The sequence below is a fragment of the Hesperophylax consimilis genome, chromosome 4, assembly GCF_061612785.1.
Source record: "Hesperophylax consimilis isolate HC1 chromosome 4, BYU_Hcon_1.0, whole genome shotgun sequence".
Lineage (NCBI taxonomy): Eukaryota > Metazoa > Arthropoda > Insecta > Trichoptera > Limnephilidae > Hesperophylax > Hesperophylax consimilis.
This window is the reverse complement of record NC_142839.1, coordinates 20,470,148-20,484,990: the sequence shown is the minus strand read 5'-3', so window position 1 is coordinate 20,484,990 and position 14,843 is coordinate 20,470,148. Positions and strand designations below refer to the sequence as shown.

The following is a 14,843-nucleotide window of genomic DNA, read 5'->3' as shown; positions in this document are numbered from 1 at the left end:
ATTACTTATATAACTGGACATTTTTGCGTTGAATAATTTCAATTGCATTACACCATTTCGAGGCGGGTATAGATACCGCCGCCGTGGGAACCATTTATTGGACAACAAATACCTCTCGTGGGGGTGTTTGTTGTTCACTAAAAGTCGTAGGGGTACATACAGCTTGACATGGTTAAACCGTCTGACTCAGGCATTCGTCATTTAAATTAATACCAAATAATAAAATAAAAAATCTATTGTATTTCAATCAATCTCGTAAACATTGACATGATGAATGCCTAATGAAATTATTGACATATTTTTATCAGACTAACACGCAGTCATTTTTAAAGGTCAATTAAAATATGAAATAATGAACTGAAAAATTAAACGATTATTATTATTATATTGATACATTATTTAGTCATGAAATTATATTTTATCAGCAAATTTGTTATTCTAACGAGTTTTCGAAGCTAATTATACTGTATTATACATAGACATATGAATATTAGTAGACCTGCCCTAAGTGATTAAAAGCGTATTATCCCCACTCCCCATACCGGTTCCATTGGAGCCGGCTGTGCTCGCGTATGGCCTCAAGTGAAATTTGAAAACGTGAGGCATCATCGGTTCATTTTACGAAATAACACGGCAAAATGTTGACTTGTACTATGAAAACTTGTAAAAATAGATTTAGTAAAGAGAATAAACCCAATTGTCGTATTAGATTCCATATATAAGCATTATTTTACTTTATTTTAAGCATATTCACATCGTATAATATAGATCAGTTTTAGAAACATATACTATCACATCGAGAAACGTCTGGACGCGAAACACAAAGCTGGTTGGTTGCTGGGAAGTAAATTATGAACATTTATAAAAGTGTCTTAACTAAATACTTAAACGAAATATTCGACTCTGAAAATAGAACCGAATTTTTTTGCCGAATTTGGACTTCGCAAATTTGTTCACAACGTGGCGAGTAATTTGCGCTCCCATGTAAAAATGTCTATTCATTCAAAAGCAGATTTTACTTTTAAGATAATGGTGATATTATAATGCGAGATGCCTATTTACTGTCAGATTGATTTATTGACGAATCACAGTCAGCTTCACCCCCTTCGTTCTTCAACAGTTGATTTTACCCCTCGCCATTATCTTCTCGTCTATTAATTCCTATGTCTGTGGTATTATACGATACAATTGTACCACTCCAGCCAGGAGCATCCCTGTCCCGGTGCGACCTGTACACCAGGGGGCACTGATTTGTTAGGACTTGGAACACGTGCTCTAAGGATGGGAAGGAAGTTCGAAGCCAATATTGGAATTAAGAATGGGCAACATTATTTGGATACGGAATTATATTGTTTCAGCAAATTTGTTTTTCTGGCGATTTTTTAATGCTAATTGGAACATTATTATATTTAACAATTATTTTTTTCATAGTGCTTTGTTACATACCAATGAGTAAATAAGTTGTCAAAAGTCATAGGCCAGAGATTATAATTGTATATTCTATATATTAACAGTAAAATACTGATAACATTGAAGTACCTACATAAATAATATTATAAATAGATATTATATTTCTTATGGCGTCAATTCAATTTTGTTGTTTTATGGTACTCATTGTTGATTGTACAATAACTTATGAAATGCTTTTAAACCAAGTAAACAACAGTATTTTAATCAATTTGCTTTACATAAAACAGGTATAAAAATAGTTAATAATAAAATATAAAATAGAAGAACCTTAGATAGGTACCAACCTACTTCTGAACGGCTTGGAATTTTAAACTTATGTCGAGAATTCAGTACCTACGCAGACAAGCTCTAATTACCTGATATTGACTTATATAAGGCTTACCCCTGTCAGTAGTAACCTCAGCGGTCTGACCCTTTTTTCCAATTTTACGAAAAAAACACGACATTGAAAGAGTAATCTCCAGCCAATGCTTTAAATACATTATTGTTGGTGTTGGCTCAGAAAAGAAATCTAAATCAATAATACCAATCTTTTTGTTAAAAATCGCACATCGTAATATTATCTGAAAAAGGAACACGGAGTTCCACTCTTACCAAATACTTACGATAGTTATAAATATCTCTAATTTCTGACATTTCCCGTACATTTCAATGGCAGTATGTTACACTAGCGCCTCCTAGCCGCGTGAGTTGTGCGGCTTGGTTTTCTTTCATACATTTTAATGGATTTTATGTATTGTATGTATATTTTTACGCTGTTAAATAATAGAAACCGAACCGGCTGAACCGAAACCTAAATCACAAGGCAGGGACACTGAATTAAATCGGCATCCTAACCTAACTTCGTTGTATGAGAACCTCCAAAAATATGTTTTTATAAATTAACTAAAACATTTTTAAATGTTTTAAAAATGAGAATACAAGAAAAAAATTAAAACGAATTTTTTTGTAAAATCTTATACAAGTTAGAAGGCTGCTTTGAATGAATGTCCCGGCCTTGTGATCTAAGAGTATTTGATTGAACTCCATAACACCCCTCCCTTATGTAAGCCCTTGTACCCAAATACCTTTTTTTTTAACCAGCGAACCAATCTACATCGTTCTCAACTATTTGATTTCCAGATATTTATAATTTTAGTATGATCGCACTTTGCGACACACACGTAGGTACCGAATTACAACTAACTTTACATCGTATTTCCCAGATGGATAGATCGCGACAAGGCAGAGCCCGTTGAGGCCTTCATCCACGAGTGGCTGGACCTCGGAGTGACCTACATAGGAGGCTGTTGTAGGACCTACGCCGCAGACGTGTCCAGGATCCGAAACCAAGTCTTCAGGTGGTTGAACAAGCGATACTCCCACTCGACTGAACCCTAAATGATCTCATTACATTAAAAGTGCATTCCATTTAGATTTGAATCCTTGCATATTATGGAATTCCGGAATGCTCAAATTTCTTAATTAAGCTGTTAAATTTTATATTGAGAAACGTACAATGTACATGTTGATGAAGAGATATCCAAATATACAACAACTATTGTTATTATTAAGCCATAAAATATTAGAGTAAAAAAACAAACTCTTTTCAACGTTACCATTTTTTAAAAGGAAGACAATAATGTTTTCTCATGAAGAAATTCGTATAATAATTTAATTCCAGAGTCAGATAATATTTACTACTTAATGTATTTTTATATCACTAGTAAAAATATTATGTTATGACTAAAATAAATAATGAGGTCTACTAGATCAAAGCTCAATCAAGTCACTTTGTATTTATTTATAAAGAATTATTTATAAGTTGGTACCTAATGTTTATTTTGTATGTTTTTACCTTACCCTACCGTACCCTGCTAGTCGTAAAATTAAAATGTGTTTTGAAAAATTAATAATGCCGATGCATCTACGATCGTATATTTAATATTCACTCTTATCGAGTTCGACTGACTGACAGCTTATATATAGACGAAAATAATAATGTTGTCAATGCCTTCATAGAAGTGTAAAAAATATTAAAGTGTGGTTTTTTTTATAAACAAAACGATATATTTTTTTATAAATCCCAGATCAATGTTATATTTTATGGAAATGTTATTTTAATTTGTCAATAAAAAAATTTGAAACTCGTTTGTGGTTTTGTTTTCTTTCTTCGAATTGATTAGGTAAGTAAAAATATAAGCCTATAGGATTTTACAATATAACTAGCGCTGGCCCGTGAAAAATACAGAATAGGGATATTATGAAATCTTTATAAAATAGTTCCAACTTGACACAATTTTCTTTTAAAATATCGTATTAAAGGTAAATACTTTGTTGCTTGTCTGAATTGTTCACACAATTGGTTCCACTTTAGAAAATTATGATACTTAAATTCAAAGATCACTTGAGTTCATTAAACCAGAGTTACGCGGGAAGCACAGACGACCGAAATTTGTGTTTTTTTTATTAGAGATATAAATATGTATACAATAACGCCATCTTGACTAACATTCTATGATTTTCATCAGAAGAAAATTGGTTGGCGTCTTTGCTAAAATAGCTTACCTACTTGCTTGGAAATATGTAGGCACCTACGTGATCAATAGTACCTACACGGGAAGCTGTACATAATAAGGAATTCCAGAGCCAATCATTATTAATATCAAAACAATTAAATTATCATTATTTAATGGGTTTAATTTGTTTTGATCACAATGTAGTTTCTGCAGCTGCAAAATGTAAGCCACGAGAGGCAGATACAGACGTAATGCTTTATCTCAGTCAGGGCCAGACTTCCACCTGGTTCTGAAAGGCCCCGGCGTAGGGTTTCAACCTTCGAGCAAGGGCCCCGGCCAGGAAACGATTTTTATTTTATGTGTTAACATTAACTCCACACAGGAGGCCCCGATAGGAACATTGAGGATGCAAAACTCGGAAAATAATACATAAAATGTTCCATGTGGCCCCAACGCCGTAGGGGGCCTAGGCTAAGTGCCAAAATGATGCACATTGAAGACACAGAAATCTAAATAAAAATATTTCATTACTTTATGTAAGCTGAAAATATTGCTTGTGCAACGATGGAGTACCTAGCTAGAAGTTGTATGAACTCGTAACGCTTGGGTGGGAATCCGACGCATTTTTCCACTCGGCTACTATCCGTTTAAGCTAATATGTTTTAAAGGTTTCCGTTTCAAACAATTCTAAAATATTTCCATTTACAAAATACTTATACTAAGGGTTTCGTCAAAGTATTGTAGGGATCCTGAATCTCCGAAAAATAGAAATCCAAAGCATTTGTTGGTTTTCCCTTCGACCAAGATTTTTTTGCCTGCGGCGCTTCTTCTGAGCCTTTCTGAATACAACGATTCATATTCCATTCCCTTCACCCACACCACATACCTAATCTACCCCAATTGGGGATACTACGGACAAAAAAATTGCCTGAGGCGCTCTTCCGTTTCTTCGTGAGCGTTGTAAATAATTTTCCATTCCCTTCGCTCTCGTCACTTACTCCAGTTGGGGATGCCATAGTTCCACAGGTTCCAAATTTATTGAGGAATGTTAAAGTTTTATTTTTTTTAAATTCAAAATGATAATTGTGGTATTTATAATATCTCCAAATTACGATTAGGTGGCACGTCACTGTCTTGCACGAACCGCTTGAGTAAAATTATCGAAAAAATGAGATTTGTTGTTTTTCTGTAGGTTGACGGGTTCAAACGGGGCTTCCAAACATTCCCACTGGCCCCTTCATGGCTTAAGACGACCCTGTTCATAACTCCCACAACGTCGGGTAAAGCTCGCATGTAAACATTTCTAGTTTATTCTAACTACTTCATTGTCCCTTCGTAAGCTTTATAAAAAAAGTAGGCTTCGATTGCGATAATATATTATTATCAGGAATAACTATTTTTTAGTTACGGGTATCGGTGCTAATATAAAAGCTTTTGATAACCGAAATATTTTAATAATTGCCTTCTCCCTTCCGGAAACGCCAAAAATTACAATGAATCCTGATGAATTTTAAATGTTTCGATTATGTACTGAATCAATCGAATAAAGTTGTTTCCTTATTGAATACCGATTATGTACGCACATCCCTATTGTTTTGACTTTGACATTACGTACATTATATATTATTTTCTATGGCGGGAGCGTAATTTGAACATTCGACAATTGTGCTCAGTGAAACTTCCTCGTGAAAACTGCGATAACTAGAAAATTATTTTTCTAGAACTGGGTGCTGATAACCTTTGGTGTCTTCAAATTTATTCAGATTAAACTGTTACTGTTTTTGTTCTACTTATTAGATATTGTTCAGTGTGAGTAACCTCTAAAGCTGATTTGTAAGTACGTTTCTTAAAAAATAAGTCAATCGTTTTTTTATCGAATACCTATTGATTTTTAAAGTGACAATGAGTCCTGATATTAAAATACTGGATGCTGGATTCTCTACTCAATTGACTGTCCATGTATCTGAAAGAGTAGACGGAGATCCTCTCTGGACTGCCAGATTCCTATCAACGAATCCCGAAGCTATAGTACAAACTCATCTGGACTTTTTGAGGGGTAAGTTTCATACTATCCACATCATAAAACACATTACACGGTTAACATAGCATGAATGAATCTTAGTAAAGTTTTAGAATTCTGCCTAACGCAAAGGTTCTTTAAAAAACGACACTTGACTCAGCTTAATTACTAGCGGAAACAGCTATTTAAGTCAGAGGTTTAAGTAAGCATGCACAAAATGGATTTTTCATGTTACTACATGCGTATTTCCTAACCTTCAAACTAAACTGTGATTGAGAAAAAATAGAACTTTAATTTATCTTTTACCATCTCCCCGACATAAAAGTTGAAACCAAGTGCTATTTATAAAAAAAATTGCGCATTAAGCGTGTGGTGGAATTCGACAAGTTTACCTTTTTATCGTTATATTTACTGCTTACAAAAATGGTGATGTTCTTCCAATAATTTTATTTAACCTTGTGATTATAGGTGGTTCAGACTACATTGAAACAAGCACATATCAGGCATCCGTCACTGGTTTTGTGAAATATATGAATGTGACAGAAGAGGAAGCTTTGGCTCTCATAAGAAAATCAGTTGAACTGGCAGCTGAAGCTGTTAGGTTGTATCGCGAAGAGTTTCCGGGTAAGAACAAAGTATTTCATTGTTTTCTTATTATACACCGTGTTCCCCGCTTTTACCGTGAAACTTTCGTGGTGATCATTCATGATAATCTAAGTAAAAAATTCTAACACATAATGTTTTTTAAACGAAGCAATTCTAATTACCAAAAAATTATACATATTGTAATAAAAATTGTATTCGTAGCTTTACTTTTGCGAATCGTATTGCATGTGTTCGGTTAACATCTGAGAGGCGTTAGGTATATATGCCTAGTAACAGCCCTTATTCACTTTGAAGCATGTAAAATATAATATTATAAAAAAAATAAACTTATTTAAAAAAATAAATGTTCCAATTATTATCGTGATTGTAAATTGTAAATTCAAAATCAATGTAATTTATTTTCAACAGAACAATAGAAAAGCCGACCGAGCGTATAGAAATAGTAAAGATGTGGTTATACAAATGATTTTAAAACGCACGAAAATACGAAATTTATTTTTTCATGAACAATCACCCCCCAAAGTTGCGCGATACGAGGTGTTTATTATAGTATTATTGAATGTTAACTTTTCTGTAAACAATTAACCATAACTAGATGCACGTCCACAAATCGTTGGGTCCGTTGGTCCATATGGAGCAGCGTTGCATGATGGGTCAGAGTATACTGGAAATTATGCAGATAAGATATCTAAAAAGGTGATTTTATAATCCAATTATATATGTTTTTACATGTTTATTATTATGAATAATGCATAGCTACATAATAGCCTTCTTCAGCACAAATTATTATTAAATTCCTTGTAGAGATCCTAAACTAAAGTACAGCCCACTACAAAACTAATAATATTATAACTGGAATCTCACAAGAATGCTTTTCTTGTTTTACAATTTGTATACTTTTTACACATCATTTCTAGAACAATGTTTTGCTCATCAAATTCAGTCAAATAGCTCAACCCAAAACATAAGTTATCTTATAACATACAACCTGTATTATACTATCTGGATTATAAATATCTAGACAATTAAGTTGTTTTCTTGATTATAAAACATTTCATTGTATGCATTTTTTTATCATTATTTATTACTTATTGTCTCATGATTGTGTTTAGTAAGCTTGTTGGTAATTGAATAATTGTGTTTATAGGAGTTAAAAGATTGGCACAAGACACGCATTGAGGAAATGGTAAAAGCTGGCATTGAAATTTTTGCATTTGAGACGATTCCTTGCCAAATTGAAGCAGAGGCCTTGATATCGCTTCTGGAAGATTATCCTAACGTGAAAGCCTGGCTCTCGTTCAGCTGTAAAGTAAGTATTTATGCAGACTGGTATACTGCTCAGAATCATGTATTATGTTAAACGAGATTGTACGAGACAATATACTGTCCGTACAATAACTGTAGATACGAAGGTGGCTGGGTACACTTGTCAGCGTTTTCAGTCTTGGTAGATGTTGTAGAGGTTTTGTGGTGGAGTTTAAAGCCACGATCAGAGAGGAATTTATTTCCAGATCTGAGCTGACGAAAAGAATTTATTACTGGCAAAAACTGAATTTACTACTGAATAAAACACTTGAAAATATTTCTTGAGACTTTGGAGACTTGGGGATGGTTTTTCAGGAGAGAGGATTCCCTCTCAGAGGTAGCTGTTGAACTGACTTTGTATGGAATTCGGTTCTCTATTTATAGAACGTTTTCAAATCGAACCCTCTCGGAGGTGTTCTATCCTCTTTCGTGAGGAGTAAAGTGGTTAGGTATTTTTCCTCTCTGCAATTATCTTGTTGAGAGGAAAGTTATATTTTAATATGATACCTTTCACCAAGTCAGTTCAATCTACCAAAACCATCTCCCGCAGTCCCGTTTATTTATTTTATAAATAATTATACAAGTTTTCATATTGGGTTTGAAGTTAAATATCTTTGGTTTGAACATTTCCCAAAGGGTAACAAATATAGTTAGATATAATTATTCATGCAAATATATTAGTATATAATCATTTCTTGATGTTGATATTTATTTCGTAGTTATATCTTGCATCTTTTTCCCGTAAATCCAGTCTGATGATATCACAATTAATCACATTTGAATCTGTTATCAGTGTTTGATAAGAAAGTCAAGGTGATATGCCGGGCTGTGATTGGTTGGAGACGGCGGCCATCATGGAATTCCATCCGGGGAGTAGTGGAGGGGGTCCTACGTAAATACTGAGTAGCCTTCCTAGCCGTGGTCACTTCGTGGGTTGGTGTGTCCGAGGGAGGTGCTGGATGATTATTTTCAGATGTTTTTCAGGTTCTGCTATTATATTCCTATGTAATTATCTTGATTAATCACATATAATACATCATTTGATTGAGTTATTTTGATGTAAAGTTTTCCAAATGTGTCGGCGACACGGTATCGAGCGGTTTCGGGGTTGAAGTGTTTTTGTGATTTTGGCGTAAATATGAATTCTCTTGAAATATTCTGGAGGTCTGAATACGTATGATACAGAGATTAAAAAAAAGGGACGCTAAGATGGGTTGGGCATGTACAGCAAAAGAACGAAGAAAGAAGCGTAAGGAGAATATATGACGCGAATGTGAATGATAGAAGATGTTGGGGACGCCCGAGGAAGGCATTGCGTGGTCAATTGAACCAGGAACTTGAGTCGGGCTATGTCAATAGTCAGAATAATAGAAGAGTATGTATGAGACGATGTATGAATGTGATTAAAGGCTATTGCGTTCCAAGACTGATTTGTTTAGCGGTCCGTCATCTCTACCCGTGATGATTAGTTAGTTAAAATTGTGATTTTACAAGAAATAATTTAATACCAATTTGACCCTACACTATCTTTAATTAAAATCTGAGTTAACAATTTACATAAAGACTTTAAGTGATAATAATTTGCTTTGTTGGGTTACAGTTAAAAATTGATAGAGTACCTCTGAGATTGGCGGTAATGCAACATCTGCGTGTACGTATTATAAATAATATCCGCTTCTCTACACAAGCATTGCTTAAAAGAGAAGCGTAGTATTCTATTTGAATTATGTATGTAATCAATTTTAATGATAAAAAAACATGTTCATTTTTAATCAGAATCCCCCCATCAAACGCATTTTTTATTTTTTATTAATATATTTGAATACAGTTTTTTACATGCTTTTCGACTACCACACTAGACACGTGTCCGTATTATGGTAGTCAATTTGTTAGAAATTTGTGTATAATTATATAAATGTAATACATGATTCATTTGCTAATATATTATTTTGTGAAATGCAATGTATTTGTAAAATAGGTAATACTTTAACTGAAAATAAGAAAGAGATGAAAATAATTATTTCAAACAGAATTTAAATGAAAAAAAAGAATAATAAAGCAAATGAACTTAATTTAATGATTTCAGGCATTCTTTGAAATAGTTCCTTCCCTTCATAAATAACCAATTCTGAATATATAATATTAGGTAGATGATTACATACAGGAAAGGAGTTGAAGTAGGTGAATCTTGTAAAAAGAAAAATAAGGTAGGATACAAATAAAAATAATAGATAATGTTAGGGATAATAGAAATAAAAATAAGCATAGTCGCATCAGAATAATATAAAGTTTTTATTGAAAGTTAATTTAGAGATAAAATTTTTACTCGAGAAATATGAAAAAATAAGAAAAGTTTTAAGATGTAAGGCATTCTTTATAATATTTCCTTCCCTGAGCAAATAACCAGTTCTGTACACTAATGGCATAAAGATCATCAGTTTTCGATGTCTTAATATCAATACTCAGTAAGTTGAACATTTTAGGCGCTATATAAGAGAACTGTCGTTGGGCGAAGGCTGTTTTTGTTGGAGGAATTTTACATTTTTGGTGTGATGAATAGCGGGTGCAAATATTTTGTTGAGTTTTGAGTGTTAAATCATTTTTCCTTATATGTATGAGAATTGTATTAACGTATAATTGTCTAATGTCTAGGATTGCGAATTTTTTAAAAAGTGGGTCTGAAGGGTGAGAGGGGTGAAATTTTAATATAATCCTTAGTAGCAGTTTTTGAATTAAGATCATGGGATAAATAATTGAGGCTGCACAGCCTCCCCATCCTACGATACCGTATGTAGCTATTGATTGGAAAAGTGCAAAATATATGCATCTCATTGTTTGAACGTTCAGGATTGATCTGAGAGAGAGAAATATAAAGCAGAATTTGCGCATACAGTTTAATTGATATGGTAGATGCAATTTGTTAACTATAGTTGTTGAAATTATCAATAGTTAACCCTAAGGAGCCAGAGCCCTGCAATTGCTGTGTGAAGAATTGTGTCCACGCACGTCACAAAACACTGCAATAAGGAACTTGAGTAAAAAATATTTAGACTTTTAACAAATACATACATTCATGTAGATCAAAAAACACCGATTCTAAATATACTTAAATATCTTTACTCTCAGAATTAATATATCATTCTTGAAAAATGATTTAAAAGCTCTAATGTGTATACACTCCATGATTGGTCGTACGAAATCTGATGTCAAATATACTCCGCGTTAAGTTTGTACAATGTAATAATTAAATGTCTCTTTCTGTTACATGCATACTTTGATAATAAGAGGGAGAGGTCGCTATACAGTTCTGAATTGTGTAGTTAGGTATGTTGATATAAGTTTTTGAGATGATTTGTGTTTGTCTTTTTAGTTTTATCGATTGTTTTTTTAAATTACATCATAGTATCCTGGTATTTTAGAAAGTTTTGTTAAATTCAAAGCGGTGAAATTGAATAATATAATGCAACTTGAAAAACTAGCTCGACTGCGACTAAAATCACCTACATGCCAATTTAACGTTTTTGTAAAAATGAGCAAGAAGGAACTCATTTCAAATTTACGTAAAAGCAATGACCATAACCGCTGGCGAGAGCCCGCCATACAGCCGCGGCGTGAGCTTGCTAAGTACATCGATGATACTGTGTTTTGGACGAGAATCACAAATTCTAACGTTAACAATTAATTTCAGTATGAAATTTTGGAATTTAAAAAAAAAAAATACCCTTAATTTAGTTAGACAGTAAACATTGAAAAAAATGCACTGGAATTCCTTACTAAAGAATTTTAAAAATCTCCATACGAAATGCACTAACCACAGGACGTTCAGCTCACTGATGATGTCACGCACCCTCCCGCTTCTTACCGCTCGGATTGCGATTGTTTTGGCGGACTACAAAATATTCAAGCTTGGAGAAGTAATTATTTTAATCATGAAAATTTACATTTGACATTAACATTATTTTAACCATGAAAATGAACTTTAAAGAAAAAAAATACTGTGAATGTGGATTTTAATAAAATATATTTTTTTAAATGGACTCAAATTCCCTATTGCAGTGTCGACCTTATACATTCATTTTGCCTTTGAATATTACTTCTTCTGGGTTTGTTAAACACAAAAATCAAGATGTCACTTTATCAAGTATGGTATTGTCTTCATGTTGGCCTTGACAAAATTTTATTTTTATGTATTGAATATTCTTGCCGGGTAATAATATATATATTTTTTTTTAAAAAGAAAGACAAACATTCCCGGGTTACGAATAACCTGACAATATTTGAAAATCTCCTACTACCACCACAGTAAGCTGAAAATGTTGCTTGTGTTGTGATGGAGGACTTAGCCAGCCAAGGAATTGAACACACTACGCCTGGGTGGGACCCAAACTCGATGTCAACTCGGCCAACGACCGGTGTAGACTGATTATTAATATTTGTAGTACCCTTAAGGTGATTTTTCACAAAAACGGTGCTGTAGGATTTATCCAATAATCATTATTATAGTCGAAAGGGCGCATGTGACACATTTTAATGTTATGCTGCGTATACATTTGCGAGCTGATGGTCAAGCCGTACCATTAAACGTATTATGAGAAAGGAATGAAGCAACCGCAAGCGGCATTTCGCGACGTTTGTGGTTGGCTCATTCCTTTCCCACAATTCGTGGTTCAGCTCGTGTATGAATACGTAGCGTTGCTGTTTACATTATCTCTTATTACACAACATTTCAGGATGATATGTCTCTGGTCCATGGAGAAAAGTTCCAAGATGTCGCTATTCACTGTTATAATTTAAATCCAAAGCAAATATTAGCAGTGGGAGTGAATTGTTTGAACCCAGCTTATGTGCACAACTTGTTTGATGGCATAAACCGCAATAAAGATAAGGAGATTCCACTCGTTGTGTATCCAAATAGCGGCGAGAAATATGTAGTGGAACAAGACGGGTAATTATTATAAAATTTATAAACAAGTCATTTTAGATATTTCTTCTACGTTCAAAACCACAATGCACCAATAAATTAGAATATATGAGATGAGTCATTGAATCTTCACAATTTTCAATATCTCTTTTTATTTATTTATTTATCTATTCACTTAAACATACAGTTTATAGGTATACATATTGATGTTGGGTGCAAGTAATACAGATAGATGTTCCATATATAAATCATGGTAGAACGAAATGTGATATACAACTGTATATACATGATTGAAACTTAGGTAGTAATGTTGAGAATTGGATTTTGATTTCTAATCTTTATTTTTGATGTAAATTTATCTTTATTTTAATGTTGTTTTTTGTTTAAATATATAAATTCGCATATTTTAAAATGGGGGCCTCAGCACGGGTGAACAACCCAGTGAGGCCAACGTTGCTGAATTGAAATGTAAAGAACTGTAGAGTAATGTATCAATAAATAAATAAATGTTCTTTGAACACCTCACTAGGAGAACCTGTGCCGAGGTTTTCTCTATGGGTAATGATAATATTATTGTTTCTGTTTTGATTGCAGTTGGATAGGCCAGGGTTCCGAACCTTTGGAAACATTTGTTGAAGATTGGCTAAATCTGGGAGTCAGATACATAGGAAGCTGTTGCAGGACTTATGCAAAGGATGTGACCCAAATCAAGGAAAAAGTTGTAGAATGGCAAAAAAATCACTGAATGTTTATTTGCCGATAATATAATGTTTAATATATTTTTGGTTGATATAAAGGTTATCGTGGGTTTTGAATTTAACTTTTTTTTTTCTGGATAAAATTTTTCATAATATGTACACACCATAGACAATCAAATTAAGGTTAAACATAACGTACGTTATAATCTTCGCGTTCATAGATGGCATTAATTTTATTAAAATGCATTTTTTGCAAGTTATGCTTTAAAATCTTAAGATGAATTATTTGTTTGCGCCTGTACATACGTAATATGAATATATAGTTTTGTTTTTCTCTGAAATTTCAGAGAAAATTATGATTTTTCCTGCACAAAAACCACGAATCGTGTGCAAGCATTCAGTATCCATGCATAATTTACCCATATCATTTCTTATTGGAGATGTTAATTCGACAATTTGGGACACTTTTGTCCGTTAGTCTTCCTTCATCAGTTCCACCCATATTTTCATTGTATTGAGCAATACGATCTAGAAGCTACGCCTGAAAATAGAGTTTATCTTTATGACAAAACCGTTTTAACGGTGGTAGGAAAATTTCCATGAATTTTAGTTAGAATTACGTTCTCAGTTTGTTTTTTTCAATCAACCTCTTTCGACTTCATCCGCACAGTCTTCATCAAAAGAATCCTTGTACGAGAGAATATTTGAGTCAGGTGGTTTTTGACAAATATATCTGGTCATTATCGGTGTTTTAATTTATCTTGACTTAATACTTCAGATAGTGAAAATATAGGGTAAAAATGTTACATTTACAAAGCAAATATTTTTTGCTAACATTTCCGCCGGCTGATACCATTTGGTATGCTGCCACTTTGAGACCATATTGTGTAATGCCACAATGTAAATATTTTATTAGAATATCTATTTTCAAATTTAAACTCATTATAAGTATAAGAGTTAATAGATAATTCTAAAAAATATATGCATATGCAAATTTCAGGTTCGCGTTTTCAGGCACACAAAACTTTAAGAGAAATTGACTCTCGTTCACACTTTACTAGTGTCAAAAATGAACTGCCCGTTAAGTCAGATTTCTGCACACACGTCTGGTACACTGATGGGATTGGTCACAACATACCTCCCACCAGATGTTTCAAGATGATATTCATATGGTATCCGCGGGCGCTAATGTGTTACATTCAGATCCTGCGCAGAAAAGTCCCACAATGGACAGCGCTGCAAACCTTTGTCTTACTTTGGGAAACTTTACTTTTCTGGGCATGGTCTGGTTATTTCAATCTGTGTCCTTCGATGGTCAATGTATG

General features: G+C 33.4%; 2 protein-coding genes across 3 annotated transcripts in view; both read left to right on the top strand.

Annotated features, from left to right (window-relative positions):
• The window catches only part of LOC149424343 (betaine-homocysteine S-methyltransferase-like), a 60,904-nt gene extending 57,322 nt beyond the window's left edge, over nucleotides 1-3,582 (top strand). Inside the window, exon 7 of the mRNA XM_089651469.1 lies at nucleotides 2,676-3,582. Within this exon, the coding sequence (XP_089507595.1) occupies nucleotides 2,676-2,850 (175 nt within the window). The 3' untranslated portion in view covers nucleotides 2,851-3,582. The remainder of the gene's footprint in view (nucleotides 1-2,675) is intronic.
• A 2,038-nt stretch (nucleotides 3,583-5,620) lies between these two features.
• On the top strand, nucleotides 5,621-13,735 carry LOC149424342 (betaine-homocysteine S-methyltransferase-like). 2 transcript variants are annotated; one of them, XM_089651467.1, is made up of 7 exons: nucleotides 5,621-5,777; nucleotides 5,866-6,024; nucleotides 6,457-6,612; nucleotides 7,190-7,290; nucleotides 7,742-7,903; nucleotides 12,630-12,844; nucleotides 13,415-13,734. In XM_089651467.1, the coding sequence occupies exons 2-7, from the start codon at nucleotides 5,871-5,873 to the stop codon at nucleotides 13,563-13,565; spliced, it is 939 nt and encodes a 312-aa protein (XP_089507593.1). In that variant the 5' UTR covers nucleotides 5,621-5,777; nucleotides 5,866-5,870; the 3' UTR covers nucleotides 13,566-13,734. The 2 variants fall into 2 exon arrangements, with proteins under 2 accessions (XP_089507593.1, XP_089507594.1); XM_089651468.1 differs by having other exon boundaries at nucleotides 5,621-6,024; nucleotides 13,415-13,735.
• The last annotated feature ends 1,108 nt before the right edge of the window (nucleotides 13,736-14,843 follow it).

Coding starts and splice junctions, on each gene's coding strand:
- LOC149424342 (XM_089651468.1), top strand. CDS start 5,871: ATGAGTCCTGATATTAAAATACTGGATGCTGGATTCTCTACTCAATTG. Junction 6,613..7,189: donor GTATCGCGAAGAGTTTCCGG/GTAAGAACAAAG, acceptor AACCATAACTAG/ATGCACGTCCACAAATCGTT. Junction 7,904..12,629: donor GGCTCTCGTTCAGCTGTAAA/GTAAGTATTTAT, acceptor ACAACATTTCAG/GATGATATGTCTCTGGTCCA.